Source organism: Hyaena hyaena, unplaced genomic scaffold, assembly GCF_003009895.1.
Source record: "Hyaena hyaena isolate Hyena2069 unplaced genomic scaffold, ASM300989v1 scaffold_178, whole genome shotgun sequence".
In the NCBI taxonomy this organism is placed as follows: Eukaryota; Metazoa; Chordata; class Mammalia; order Carnivora; family Hyaenidae; genus Hyaena; species Hyaena hyaena.
In genome coordinates this window covers 863,034-877,409 of record NW_024080807.1, presented here as the reverse complement: position 1 = coordinate 877,409, position 14,376 = coordinate 863,034, and the positions used below count along the sequence as shown (strand labels likewise).

At 37.7% G+C, this 14,376-nt stretch overlaps 1 protein-coding gene across 1 annotated transcript in view; it reads left to right on the top strand.

The window, feature by feature from the left end:
• ENPP3 (ectonucleotide pyrophosphatase/phosphodiesterase 3) overlaps positions 1–14,376 on the top strand; it is a 76,896-nt gene that overhangs the window by 35,899 nt on the left and 26,621 nt on the right. The window contains exons 14-18 of the mRNA XM_039240401.1: positions 3,383–3,491; positions 4,571–4,699; positions 5,517–5,548; positions 7,946–8,073; positions 13,531–13,597. Coding sequence (XP_039096332.1) covers positions 3,383–3,491; positions 4,571–4,699; positions 5,517–5,548; positions 7,946–8,073; positions 13,531–13,597 — 465 coding nt within the window. The remainder of the gene's footprint in view (positions 1–3,382; positions 3,492–4,570; positions 4,700–5,516; positions 5,549–7,945; positions 8,074–13,530; positions 13,598–14,376) is intronic.

Sequence of the window (14,376 nt, the reverse complement as noted above, 5' to 3'; positions counted from 1 at the left end):
AATAAAAATAAAAATTTGATAGCTGAAATGGTGTTTAGGGGCACTTGGCTCAGTCAGTTGAGCATCTGACTATTGATTGCAGCTCAGGTCATGATCTCATGGTCATGAAATCAGACTGTGTTGGACTCCATGCTGGGTGATGAGCCTGCTTAAGATTGTCTCTGTCCCTTGCCCTCTGCCCCTCCCCCACTCACATGCTAGCAGTCCTGTGTACATATGCTTTCTCTCTCAAAAAAAATTTTTTTTAAGCAAAAACAGAAAAAAGTGTTTATTTTTTTTCACACCTACGTTTTCTTTAAAACTTGAACTCACAAACTGGAAGATCATGACCTGGGCAAAGTTGGATGCTTCACCAACTGAGCCACCCAGGCACCCCAGAAACTTCTTTTTTTTTTTTTTTAAATGTTTTATTTATTTCTGAGAGAGAGAGAGGCAGTGTGAACAGGGGAGGGTTAGAGGGAGAGGGAGACAAAGAATCTGAAGCAGGCTCCAGGCTCTGAGCTAGCTGTCAGCACAGAGCCCGATGCGGGGCTTGAACCCACGAACTATGAGATCATGACCTGAGCCAAAGTCGGATGCTTAACCGACTGAGCCATGCAGGCACCCCCCAGAAACTTCTTGATATCAAATTTGTTTCGATGATTCTCTAGTATTGAAGTTGAATTAGGCATAGAATGTCCTGATGGATTCTGAATAACCTTAAATAATGGTCTAATACTTTAACAAGATTCAGCTGTTAATTCATTATTGAAAAACAAACTATTACATGTTAGATGGAAAGAAAAGTTCAATTTAGAAAAGACAATTGAAATTAAGTTCAGATTAACTTAATTGCTGATAATGCTCATGTACATGGTGGAATGATTCTACAGCACTGAGGACCTCCACTTTTGAGAAAGCATGTGGAAGTAGAATACATAAGAAGGATGTCGTGCCTATTGAAAAGCCCATTATGTTGATGCTGCATAGAGCCTTCTACTAGCAGGATCCTCTGCAATCTTAAATTTCATTTTACAAAAGGGAACTTTTGGATCCCCCCAAACAGCTGTTTACTGAGGATCTTACCGTTTAACTCATTATATCAAGACTGATTTTACTGTTTCTGCAATATCCACTGTGAAAGTAAAGGCTCACAATTCCACGTGAAAGAAGCAAGGTTTCCTACCCAGACTTGGTTTACCCCAAAGCTGCAAACATTTCTATTCCTATTTATTATCTTACCACCCAAAAACCTGCTCACTTGTTGCCTGTCATGGGGATTTCTTTTCTTTCCTTTGTCTGGGCTAGAGTAGGGGGCTGCATCTGGTCACTTGACATTCAGTGATATGTACCATCCCTGGAGTGGATACTGTGTGAAAAACTCAGTGCTTGGAAAGTGTGTGATCAGTTAGGTCGCACGGTTCCTTCCCTGCAGGAGCTCACGTTCTTCTGGGGAGGCAGACATCTGCACAGATGATTTCAAATCCGTGGGCAGTCCAATGGTGCCAAGTGCCAGGTTCTGTAGTTGGGAGTAGTGAGTAGGGTGACTGTGAAAAGGGACATAATTATGCCATGACAATGAGCGGGAACCATGACTCATGCTCGCAAACCAGAGTGTATGGTCACCTTAAGACCTCAAATTCTCTTGGGGCGCCTGGGTGGCTTAGTCGGTTAAGCGTTCGACTTTCACTTAGGTCTTGATCTCGCGGTTCGTGGGTTCGAGCCCCGCATCGGGCTCTGTGCTGACCGCCAGCTCAGAGCCTGGAGCCTATTTCGGAGTCTGTGTCTCCCTCTTTCACTGACCCTCCCCTGCTCACGCTGTCTCTCTCTCTCTCTCCTACAAATAAATAAAAATATTTAAAAAAAAAAAAGACCTCAAATTCTCTCTCAAAAAAAGAAAAAAAAGCAATAATTTTTATAATAGTACTACAAAAGGTTATACATTTCCCCCCAATCCATTTGCTCTTACATTCACCGAAAAAGGAAGAACAGTTAGTCAATTAAAAGTCATTCATTTAAGGGACACCTGGGTGGCTCAGTCAGTTTAGTATCTGACTCTTGATCTCGGCTCAGGTCATGATCTTACAGTTTGTGAGATCCAGCCCTGTATCGAGCTCCCGGTTTGGGATTCTTTCTCTCCCTCTCTCTCTCTGCCCCTTCCTTGCTCATGTTTTCTCTCTCTCTCTCTCTTTCTCTCTCAAAGTAAATAAACTTCGGGGCGCCTGGGTGGCTTAGTCGGTTAAGCGTCCAACTTTCGCTTAGGTCATGATCTCGCGGTTCGTCGGTTCGAGCCCCGCGTCGGGCTCTGTGCTGACTGCTAGCTCAGAGCCTGGAGCCAATTTCAGAGTCTGTGACTCCCTCTCTCTGTGACCCTCCCCTGCTCACGCTGTCTCTCTCTCTCTCTCTCCTAGAAATAAATAAAAAATATAAAAAAATAAATAAATAAACATCAAAGTAAATAAACTTAAAAAAAATTATACACTTAAACCTTGTCAGATCAATGTACTATACTGATAAGATGTAGAAAATTTTAAAACATAAAAGAATATAAGCAATAAAATAAAAATGAACTCCAAATCACTATTCAGAGACAACCACTGTTAATAGTCCCTTGATACATTTCCTTTTCATTTTATGTGCATGTGTGTTTACTAAGGAGTCCTAAATATATTTAGACATGAAAGGAGGATTATGAAATATCTATGGGTACATACAGTTTGGTTTTAATATTTTATGTTTAGCATTGTATAATGAGCAGTTCCCCATGCCATGGTTCTTTAAAATACATTTTGAAATGTTTGTTAAGTATGTGTACCATATTTATTTTTATATTGAAATCAAAATTTACTGAAATTCTATATTGAAATTATAAATGAATGAATGAATGAATGAATAAACAAATAAAGTGATGAATAACCCTAGGCATAAATCGCCATTTGTACTATGTGTTTATGAGGACAAATTCCCAGAAGTAGAATTGTTAGGTTGCAGGGTAGACGCTTTTTAACACACTGGTTAGGCAGAGTATGATCCCCCAGCACGGGGGTAACCATGTGGACTTCTATAGAATTGTCTGTGGATTCCTCTCCCCAGGATTGGGTATTATCATGAAACCCTTTGCAGCTAAATATTTGCTGAGGCTGAACATTTTTCTCAGATACTAATTGGACAGTAGTCTATATTCCTTTGTAGAAAACCTGGTTTAATTTTTTTTGTTTATTGAAATTTAGGGAATTAGTATTTGGTAAATGTGGTATCACAGTGCTGGGTTCTAATGTCCTATTTCAAAATCCTGATTCAGAGAAGGAAATGTGTTTAGTTTTTACTCACTCCCTTAGATAATGATTTCATTAATTAAATTTTAATTCATGAAGACAATCTTAACTCCAATTTTTTTCCTTAGGTAATTCAAGCCTTACAGTTGGTAGATAAGACTTTTGGAATGTTGATGGAAGGCCTAAAACAGAGGAACTTAGACAATTGTGTCAATATAATCCTTTTAGCTGACCATGGTATGCTTTTTTTTCCCCTCGAAATCATATTTTATCATTGATTATATCTTCTCACTTCAAGGAGCATGCAAAAAGGATAGTGATAGTATAAAGTCTATACTTCTTGACCTAGAAGTTCTTGAATAAGTAAATAATACGTTATGTGGCAGACTGATTTAGAATAGAATACTAAAACTAAAATTTCTAGTTTAATTATTCTAACATTCATTCTGAAAATCCATCCATTAATTACTTTTCTGTGAAGTTGGAATTCATAGTACTTAACAAAGATATGATTGGGTTGTCATTCAATCAAATATTTTTTGAGTGTCTATTTGATGTCAAGTACTTTACTAAATTTGGTGTGTGGAGGTACATAAAGCAGATATAGGCCTTTTCTAGATGGGTTGATACTTTCTACATTAGTCAAGCTAAGCTCCAAAGGCTGTTAAGAAACCAGGCAAAGAAGAGAGGAGGAAAAGGACCATGTCTACAGAACTCTTATTCATATTTTAGAACATCAAGTTAATGAGAAACAGAGTAATTTATTTAAAAATTTCTAAAATTAAAAAAAAATTTAGAAATTTTTTAACACATTGACTTATTGTTTTAAAATTAAAGGGAATCATCTTAATGTGCGTTTTGGTAAAAGAAATTATAAAACATGAAATAAATTTAGAAATAAATATAAAAATAAAAACTTAAGAGTAGTCTGAAGAACCTTCAAACAGAAGAGTTTTAACTACCAAATCTTTTTTTTTTTTAAGCACATGCTACGTATATAAACTTAAATAATACACCTAAGGTCTAATTAGCTTTACAGAGGATTTTTTCTTTGAAATTAATTGATTTATGTTTATCAAATGATCTGCTTATAATTCTTGTTTATTCTTCTCTGATAAACATATGCTTTCTCCTCCACTGCCAGGATTTTCAAGTTCTGCCATTTAGAGTGAAATAATAGGATAAAGTATATAGATTCTCAGTGAAACTTGGCTTGCGATCTGCCACTATAAAATATCTCTGATGTGACATGATCAAAGACAACTAACTGTTACCATCTGTATACATTCAGTGGGTTCTTTTTCTTTTTTATTCAGGAATGGATAAGACTTACTGTGACAAGATAGAGTATATGACTAATTATTTTTCTCGAATAAACTTCTACATGTATGAAGGGCCTGCCCCTCGTATCAGGACCCGTAATATACCTCAGGACTTTTACACTTGTAAGTATGAAGACACGCATGTGAAAAGAAAGGGTAAAATTGAAAGTGAGTAACCATAACTTCCTGATTCTGAGGCAATAGGGGTTGCCACAAGACCTCTTCTGACTTCTTGGGAAGGACCACACAGAAGCAAATGAGAAATCTCCTTCCTTGTTTAAATATCATCTGTCTATAAAGTCTATGGTAATATCAAATATTGTTAGATAAAAATATACTCTACTTAATCATGTTAATAAAGTAAAACATTACTATTAATAAAATATTGATATTTTCCATGTATTTGTTAGGTTAAATATATTTTACTTCTATTCATAATAAATAATGCATAATGTAATATACTCTCCATATTAATGCATTCTAGTTATATTAATTAAAAGTTCAATCAATTAAACATTAATATGACTAAAATATGAATATACTCTACTTGTTAGGTTAAAATATATTCTAATTATAGCTTAAATTCTAAAATAATTCTTTGCTTGAGATAATTTCTTAGTTAGGGGCACCTGGGTGGCTCAGTCTGTTACATGTCTGACTCTTGATCTCGGCTCAGGTCATGATCTCACAGTTTGTGAGATGGAGCCCGGAGCTTGGGATTTTTCTCTCTCCTTATTCTCTGCCCCTTCCCAGCTCATGCTCTCTCTCTCTCTCTCTCTCCCCCTGTCTCTCTCTCTCTCTCTCAAAACCAATAAATACATTCTAAAAGAATTCTTATTAATTTTACCAGATCATAGTCATTAATAAATGTATGTGTCAAATACATCTGAGTTGTTCACATTTGTAACGTGGTTTATTTGTTTATTATCTTTCATAACAGTTAATTCTGAAGAAATTGTTAGGAACCTCAGTGTAAGTATACAGTGTCCTAATACATATATCTAAGTTAATATAATGTCCTTAAAATCTGGATTTGAAGAAATTTATATTCTACATTTCTGAGTCCAAGCCACTCGTAATTTATTTCTTAAACCCTCTGTTGTTTTACTTTACCTGTAGAGCAGCTGCTTTTATCTTAGGTGTTTTCATTGGCAGTCGCTACCACTAGAGGAGATTAGTTTGTGGCCACAGTGGCCCTGACTCCTGGATTTTACCGAGTGGGCTGATGTTCCATTCAAAAGGGCCATGCCAGTGAGCTTCAGGCAGCATTGCCAGTCACATGTTTTGTGTGACTTAATGTAAGAAAATAGTGCATCATGAACTCTTACACATCTTTTCCTACAGGCGCACAAAATGATCTCTTTATCCTCTAAGTCTGATTCCCACTGCTTTTGATTGGTTCCCACATCCCGGGTTGTGAGTAAACTAGTGGGACAAATTCCAAATACGGAGCTTAAAGCAATCTGGGGTTTTCAACGTGGAATTCACTGCTCCTACAGAGACCTGAAATGTTCTTACATGTAGTTTTAATAATTCTGTATTTAAGGTATATTCACAAGTATATTATCTGTGATACGGAATTCGTGAGTTTATCATTGCTTGGGGGTGGAGCCAGGTTTATTTAAGTATATAGGTCGTGTGCAATTATAGTAAAAATTGTTAGGATGAAATGGGACTGATTGAAGGTAAGAAAACAGCACGTGAAGAATGTTAACTGTAACCTGGGACCCACTGCAAGTCTGATGCAGAAATGACCATTAGAGCAGCAGTTCTTTAGACTGTGAATCACTTCTTTTTTCTCTTACACTTTCTGATATTTTGGTCTTAAGTAAACACGGTAGGCAATGTCTCCCCCTACTGGTGAAGGGCATACAGGCAGTGTGGTAATGCTGATTGGATGGGCAGAATTTTCAACAGGTGGACTCTCTAAAACCACATATGTTGTCCTTTTCCCCGTCACCTCATGAGCCATATAGCAGAATCCCTGTTGCTGAGGAAGGAAAAATCTCTAATGATCCTGTAGTGCATGAGGATTGCATACCACCAGCTTTGGAAACCATTAATGGCATCGCAGATAAAGACTGGGCCTAGAGCTTATAGAACCCCGAAAAAATGGACCATGATTTCATGAGTAGTGCATTATTCCCAGGAAATATTCCATGTGGTGGCACAGTATTCTGGTGGTACAGTATTCCCAATAGGCCTATTTTGAGCTTATATTGGACAGAGATAATCAAACATGACAAGTTCACCAACATTCTGGGTGCATGACAGACAACAGCATCAACCTTGTTCTTAGATAAAATGACCAAAGTCTTCTCAACTCTAGGGTCTTCATCCTAAATTCTCAAATGCAAAGGATAACCCTGTACTGCTCCAGAAATTGACAGTATGCCTCCACTTTCCTCTGGATTTACACTGGCTATACACCAGCTAGGAAAGTGTGGCTTGTCAGATGATCTGTGGTCCTCAAGGGCACATTCCAGTCCCTTGTATCTTTGAAGAAGCTGCATAACCAATGACTGCCACAATGTATTGCCTGGATGTTACACAGTCTTAAAATATTTGTGAGATTATCAAAGCTTGAAATAAATAAGAAAATGAAGAAGTAGAAAAAAATTTATTTTCCCATATTCTTACCTGTATTTTTTTCCTCTTGTTTCTCAAAAAAGGTCACAAGGGAGAAAAAGTTCCTTTGTAGTTCTATTTCTCACTTCCTCACTTCTGTTTTTAGATGACTGAGTTGCATCTTGACACAGTTTTAAAATATGCCATTTAATTACAGCAGTAATTATGAAAGACACAAAATTTCACTCCAGTTTTTCAGAAATCCATGAATTGTTCACAAACAAGGAGCCTGTACTAGGTTTCAAAACCTTTTGCCTTGAGAATTAAGCGAATGTAGGTTATTTCAAGCATAAATTGAATCAACTGTAAAAGGATTTTGGTGAAATTAAGCAGAGCTTTAAAATCTTTATTGATATTTACTAACGTGTTTATAATACACATACATAATTTAAATTCAAAAGTTGTAATTGCCACTTGAAATCTAGACCCTTTCTATTGTCTGTCAAAAAAGGAGGAGAGGTTTATACTGGCTAAAAATATAAATGCAGGAATAAAAACTTAGAACATCAAACATCAAATCATAATTTAAATCATATTTTAATTGTAATTTTAAGTATTGTTGCAACAATAAAAGCAACATAATTGGGGAGTTTGGCCACACTGATAACAGGGTTAATAGCCTCATTTTATTAACCAATTTTAAATCTTCTTACTTTTTAAAAAGTGCTTGATTGTCTTAGAAAATGAAATTGTTGAATTAGCTTACTATTTTATAACTTACACAAATAATCTATTATTTAGTGCCGAAAACCTGATCAGCATTTCAAACCCTATTTGACTCCTGATTTGCCAAAACGACTACACTTTGCCAAAAATGTCAGAATTGACAAAGTTCATCTTTTGGTGGATCGGCAGTGGCTGGCTGTGAGGTATGTGTGCCTATTTACTTGTTTCATAATACTTTTAACAACCATCTTTCATTGCCTTAATTTTACTGTGTTTAATTTATGCAATTTTTCCGGAACAATGATATTTCCTTTTTATCAATACGTATTTTTTAAGTCTTGAGAAAGAGCGAGCATGAGGTGCACTTGGCAGAGAGAGAGGGGAAAGAGAATCCCAAGCAGCCTCCACACTTACAGCGCAGAGCCCGAACTGGGGCTTGATCTCATGAACTGTGAGACTGTGACCTAAGCTGAATTCAAGATTCAGACGTCAACCAACTGAGCCATCCAGGTGCCCTAATCCTTGACTTTCTCTATGCTACCCAGCATTTCTGCATTTGAACTACCTGTTATTAGGGGCCAATCTTAGTGTCCTAATCATCTCAATATGGATGCGCAGGAGGAAGAAAGTTAGCACTGTTTATTGACTGTTCCAGAAACCATAAGTACCATCGCATTCTTAACCCTCACTCAGATCTTTTTCAGGCAGTTGACAGGATGTAAAGATGATATCAGCTGTCTTCCAGGTTGGCAGTAAGTAATTGATTAGATAGGTCTTTGAGATCTTTGTCATCTTTGTGGTTTTTAGGAAAGAGCACATTTGTGGCTCTAAGGCCAAGCTAACCAATTAGGCGTAACATTTATTTCTCTTTTTCTAGTTCTAATTCATTTTGATTGTTGAGCATAGCAAATTACAATTGCATTTAGAGAAAATGAAAACCATTCTGAATTGCTTCATCCCAAGATAACCAATGAATTCATTGGCTTCACAAAATTTTACTGAGGCTTGTTATTGTGTAGGCCAGGCTTTGTTCCAGGCACTTGGGTACAGACAGGATTCCCGCCTTCCTTGTCAAATGAAGAAGACTGATAATAAGCCAGCAAACCAAATGATATACACTTTCTGATAGTTTAACTAATGTTTCCTTTTTCGGTATTTCATGCCAGTGTTTTGTTGTTTTTTTTTTCCATGTGCCTAAGTGGTTTTAAATGGAATCAGGATCATATTTTTTTCTGGCCTTATTTGCATGCTACGTAATGTCGGGGGGTACAGAGGACAATGGGATTACAGAGGCTGGAAGATATATGTAACAAAGTGAAGACAAAAAAGATGAGGGAGTTGGGAGAGTTTGTTCTGTGAGGTAACCAGGAACCCCAAGCAATACACCGCTAGGGCCAGAGAGTGTGCATATTCACACCTGGCCACTAGATGGCACTGGCCTCTCTTCTTGGGATAAGACATTTCATAACCCTTTGTGAAGGTCCTTGGCTTCACTGTGTGGCTCACCATAGCATTCTCCAGAAGATTTAAAAAGACTAAGTTTTACTATATATGTCCAAATGTGGGTAAATTCTCCAAATATTTACTGTTGAGAGTATGAGATCAAAGAAGTTAGGAGGCCACTGGTACAAAATGAGAAAGTGCTCATCCATCGTATAACATGCCCTACGGGTTATAGAAGGAGAATCTAGCCGGCAAGGCTCTTGCGGGTATTACATAACACCCAGTCTCAAATTATGAGCTTTTTATGTTTAATAGCTAGCAGTGAGATGTAAAAAGATCAGCAAGCCACCACGCCTGGGTTGGAGGAATGTAAACAAATTGATGTCTTGGGGCTTCATTTTCATCATCTGTAACACAAGATTAGCCTGGTTTTATTATTCTCTTGATGTTAAAGGAAACTAACTTAATATCAAAAGAAATGTTGATTATAGCCCTAACCAGAGCAACCAAGGAGTCTCATCTGATTAAGTCACTCTACCTCCAATTTTTAACTCATGAGGCTACCTGGTTTCTGGTAGTAGGTAAAGTATGTTGTCTTTGGTTATAATGACCAATATTTGATAACTAGACTATATTCCATTCCTAGAGTTATAGCAAACTTTGTCATTTAGTATAATCTATCATCATCATCACCATCCTCATTTTGCCTAAAATGTGTTGGATTTCGCTAATTTGAGGAAACCCAATTATTTGAAACTACATCTGAAGTAATTGCCCCCTTAGAGAACACGAATAATAGCTTTTTATTTTATGATCGGAAAGTGACAAATGTTTGCCAGGCACGTTTCTAATAATGGGGATAGACCCAGTCCTCACCCTCAGGATCTTTGCGCAGGCAGGGAGGAAGACAACAATTATAATCAGGCATAACGACGGGCACACTGGGGTGAAGTGCAAGGTACACGGAAACAATAAGAGTGATTACACACCCCACGTGTGGATGTCAGAGTTTTGCCTAGGATGTCAGAGAACATCAGAGGATGCTTCCTGGTAGGTGTGATTCCTGCTCTGGGCCTTGAAAATTAAGGATGGGGGCGCCTGGGTGGCTTAGTCGGTTAAGCGTCCGACTTTCGCTTAGGTCATGATCTCGCGGTTCGTGGATTCGAGCCCCGCGTCGGGCTCTGTGCTGACTGACAGCTCAGAGCCTGGAGCTTGCTTCAGTCTGTGACTCCCTCTCTCTCTGACCCTCCCCTGCCCACGCTCTCTCTCTCTCTCTCTCTCTCTCTCCTAGAAATAAATAAAAATATTTAAAAAAAAAAAAAAGAAAAGAAAAAAGAAAATTAAGGATGGGATAGCTAGATGTCACACACAGCAGTTTGCCCCAAGCTGTTGCGCAGTCTGTGCACTGTACAGAGGCACTCATCCAAGAAGATGAGAGGCAGTGGAAACGTAACCCTTGCTCAGCTCCCTGAGCTCCCTGATGGGGAGCCATGTCTGCAGGAGGCGGTGGACCACTTTTCTTTTGCTGGAAGGCATGCTCTTCTTGCCAACCCTTGAGCACTGCCCGGTTGCGTCTTCTCAGAGGTGCTTCTTTCTTCTTTCTCTAAATACTCTGCCCAGAGCAATGGGCAGCAGCTGCTCTGGGGACAAGGCGGGGGCGGGGAGGGGGGGGCGGGGGTTGCAGGCAGAAGGCCTAGATGCCGGCGATTGCACCAGTTCTGTGTCGCTAGAGCACCAGGTAAATGAAGCTTCTCTCCCAGTGATGGACTTTACCTGTCATGACTAAAAAGTGTGACTTTGCCTGGAAAGAAATTAGACCATTGGTAGATACAAGATGGCTGCAGGTGACTTTGTGGTTATGTGGATTTGCATTTCTAAGAGCTCACAGTGTTCAATATGATTAGGTGTGTGTGTGTGTGTGTGTGTGTGTGTGTGTGTGTGTGTGTGTGTGTTATATGGGAAGATTCTGAAGTTCAGAGTCAGGATAACCAATTAGGAACTTTGTTCAGGCCAGAAGTCATAAGGATCTAGCTTAGAATGGTGGCAGAGTAGGAAAGCAAGGGAAAATGTGAAAGATACTTCACAGGCAGAGTAAGGGGTGGGGAGTGGTCAGGAAAGAAGTCTTACTCATCTCCCATCTGTGTCATTACCCAACTGTGGCAGAGAAACCGGCCTTGATCTTGACTTTATTAATTAGACATGGAGAAGATAAAAGAGAATTTGTTCCAGAAGATTTCATATGGTACTTGGAAGTTGGACTAAATCATGACAGATAAAATCAACTCATCTTTTCCAAATGCCAGCTTCGATTTTTCCATATGTAATTTCCAGAGCTGAATTAATGGCTGGAGTGCATAAACATGAGCAGTTAGAAGAGCAAATCTGTAACATTTTCACTTGAGAAGAATAGAACATAGAGCTTTTTCAAACAGTAATTTTTATCTTTTACTTCTGAATAAAGCTTTGCAATATTGACTAAAGTTTTCTGATTGAGTTGGGTTAAGAGCTGAAAATATTCCAAAAAAAGATATTTCTGAAAATAGATATATAAAAGGCCAAATTACAGAGAATTTTACCAATGACTTGGTTCTAAAAACCTTTTTGTGCTTTCATTAATGAATACTCTAGCCTCCCATACAGAATTTAAAACTGAATTATCCCTAAATAGTTCCAGGTTTTTTTTAATGTTTATTCATTTATTTTTGACAGAGATAGAGTGTGTGTGTGTGTGTGTGTGTGTGTGTGTGTGTGCGCGCACGCACAACAATCAGGGGAAGGGCAGAGAGAGAGGGAGACACAGAATCCAAAGCAGGCTGTGATAGCTCAGAGCCTGACATGGGCCTCAAACCCACGAACTGGGAGATCAAGAACTGAGCTGAAGTTGGACACCCAGCTGACTGAGCCACTCAGACACCCCTAGTTTCCAGTAATCTTGAAGGAAGCAAATACCTATGCAAGAAGGATACACATATTTTTTAAACAACTCTTATGCCCCACATTTTACTGGAATTAACTAAGGTAATGAGCTGGCATCTTAGGGTAATTGAATTTAAACCCCTTATAAATAGGACTCCCTTTCTTCCCCTATTCCAGCTTGTAAGTACTTAGCCTCTCCTTTCTTCCCTCTATTGGGTACAGTTGAGGGTAGCCTGCTCAGTGTTATGATTTATTTTTAATTTTGTGATTTGTTTTTATTTAAGCTGAGAGTCATTAATGAATGTTTTAGAAGCTCATTTTTTAGGACACTAAATTAAAGTCCTGCCTACAACATAAAAACAAAAACATTATGTGTGTGTGTTTACCCTTAGGAGTGGGAGGTGGGGGGTGGGAAAGCAAATGAGACAAATCTCTTAAGGCCAACTCTTGGGAATAAGAGTCTCTTTTTTCATTAGAGACCTAATTTGAACCAGTATGACATTGTAGTTTAAAAAAAAATCTACATTATTTATCACCACTTCGTTTTCATGTACAAAAACCAACCATGTGTAAAACTGCTAAAACTCCTCAATTCAAATACTAAACTATTTTAAGGTGGGTAAAAGACAAATCAATTAAATTTGAAAAGCCATTCAAATATCAGAACAACAGTCTATGGAAAAAGAGCCCAAAAGTTAAAAATAAATTCTGGATTTATAAGAATATATTGGCTTCTTCTTACCAAGTGTTACAATGAACTTCCCCTCAATGTCCTTTATACTTCTACAATAATTCTCTACATATCTCTACTGTAAAATAGGAATCAATATTTTTTCCCAGTTTCAAAGACTTATTTGTAAAGCACTGAAATGCTTAAGTAGTATATTAGTTAAGCTATTCTTACTCATACAGACATTAATGTATAAAGACACAGGTAAGCTTGAAGACGATTTTTTACATTTTTAAATCAATTAATTAATTTTTATTGACACATAGCTGACCTGAAGTTATATTAAAAATTTTTTAATCTATGCCTTTGTTTTTATCTTGTCAACATCTAAGAGTCAAAGGCTTTTGAATTCTACTTATAGGTTCTGGAATTCTCCTTCCTTCTCTCCTACGACTATGCTTGTTCGTCTATGGTTATGAATTTGAGAATGAAAACAACTATTTTTATGCAGTTGTTGGCAGAAAATTTATTTATATAAAAGCAGAAGCTGCATAAAAATCTGTTAAAAGTCAGTTTACAATAAGGTCTCATATTAATGTATTGATTGCAATGTAATATCATTTCTTTAAAGGAGTAAAGCATATTCAACCTGTGGAGGAGGCAACCATGGTTATAACAATGAGTTTAAGAGCATGGAGGTAACTGACTGCTTTATTATTTTTTTAACAAATATTTATTCACCACCTACTTTGTGATAGGCAGTCTTCAGGGCCTTTGAATACACCTGTGAACAAAACAGATAAGGATCCCTGCCCTCATGAAGCTTTCATTCTAACAGAGGGATATAGACAATTGGCATAACAAGAAAATATATTATTTGGTATATTAGGGGATAAGTGCCATGGAAAATAAAGATAAGGCAGAGTAAGAGGAAATTGGGCATGGCTCAGAGTACCTTGGGGGCAGTATGCAACTTTACATGAAGTGGAGATGGTAAGATTCATTGAGATGACATTTGAACAGAGACCTGAAGGTGAAAGAATCAACCTTTCAAGTATTCAGGGAACAGGTGTCCCACATAGAGGAAAAAGCCAGTGCAAAGGCCCAAAGGTAGGAGTGTGCCTGATGTGTTGAGGGCAGCAGAGCCTTCATTGGCTATTGGAAGGATGTAAGGCTGTGTGGGTGATTGGAGAAGAAGGAGTGAAGGCTCAATTGGGCATTTTAAGTTTAAAATATTTATTAGACATGTAAGTAGAGATGTTATATGGGCACCTAAAGAGAGTCTACCCGGAAATAAAAAATTGAATTTTAGGTATATAAATTATTAAAAAGTTATGCAACTAGATAAGATCCTTAGAAAGTGAGTATACATAGAGAGGAAGACCAAGTACTGAGTTCTAACCAATTCTACTTGAAGAGGTTGAAAGAAAAAGAATCACTGGCAAAGACATCTAGAAGTATAGTCAGTGAGGAAAGA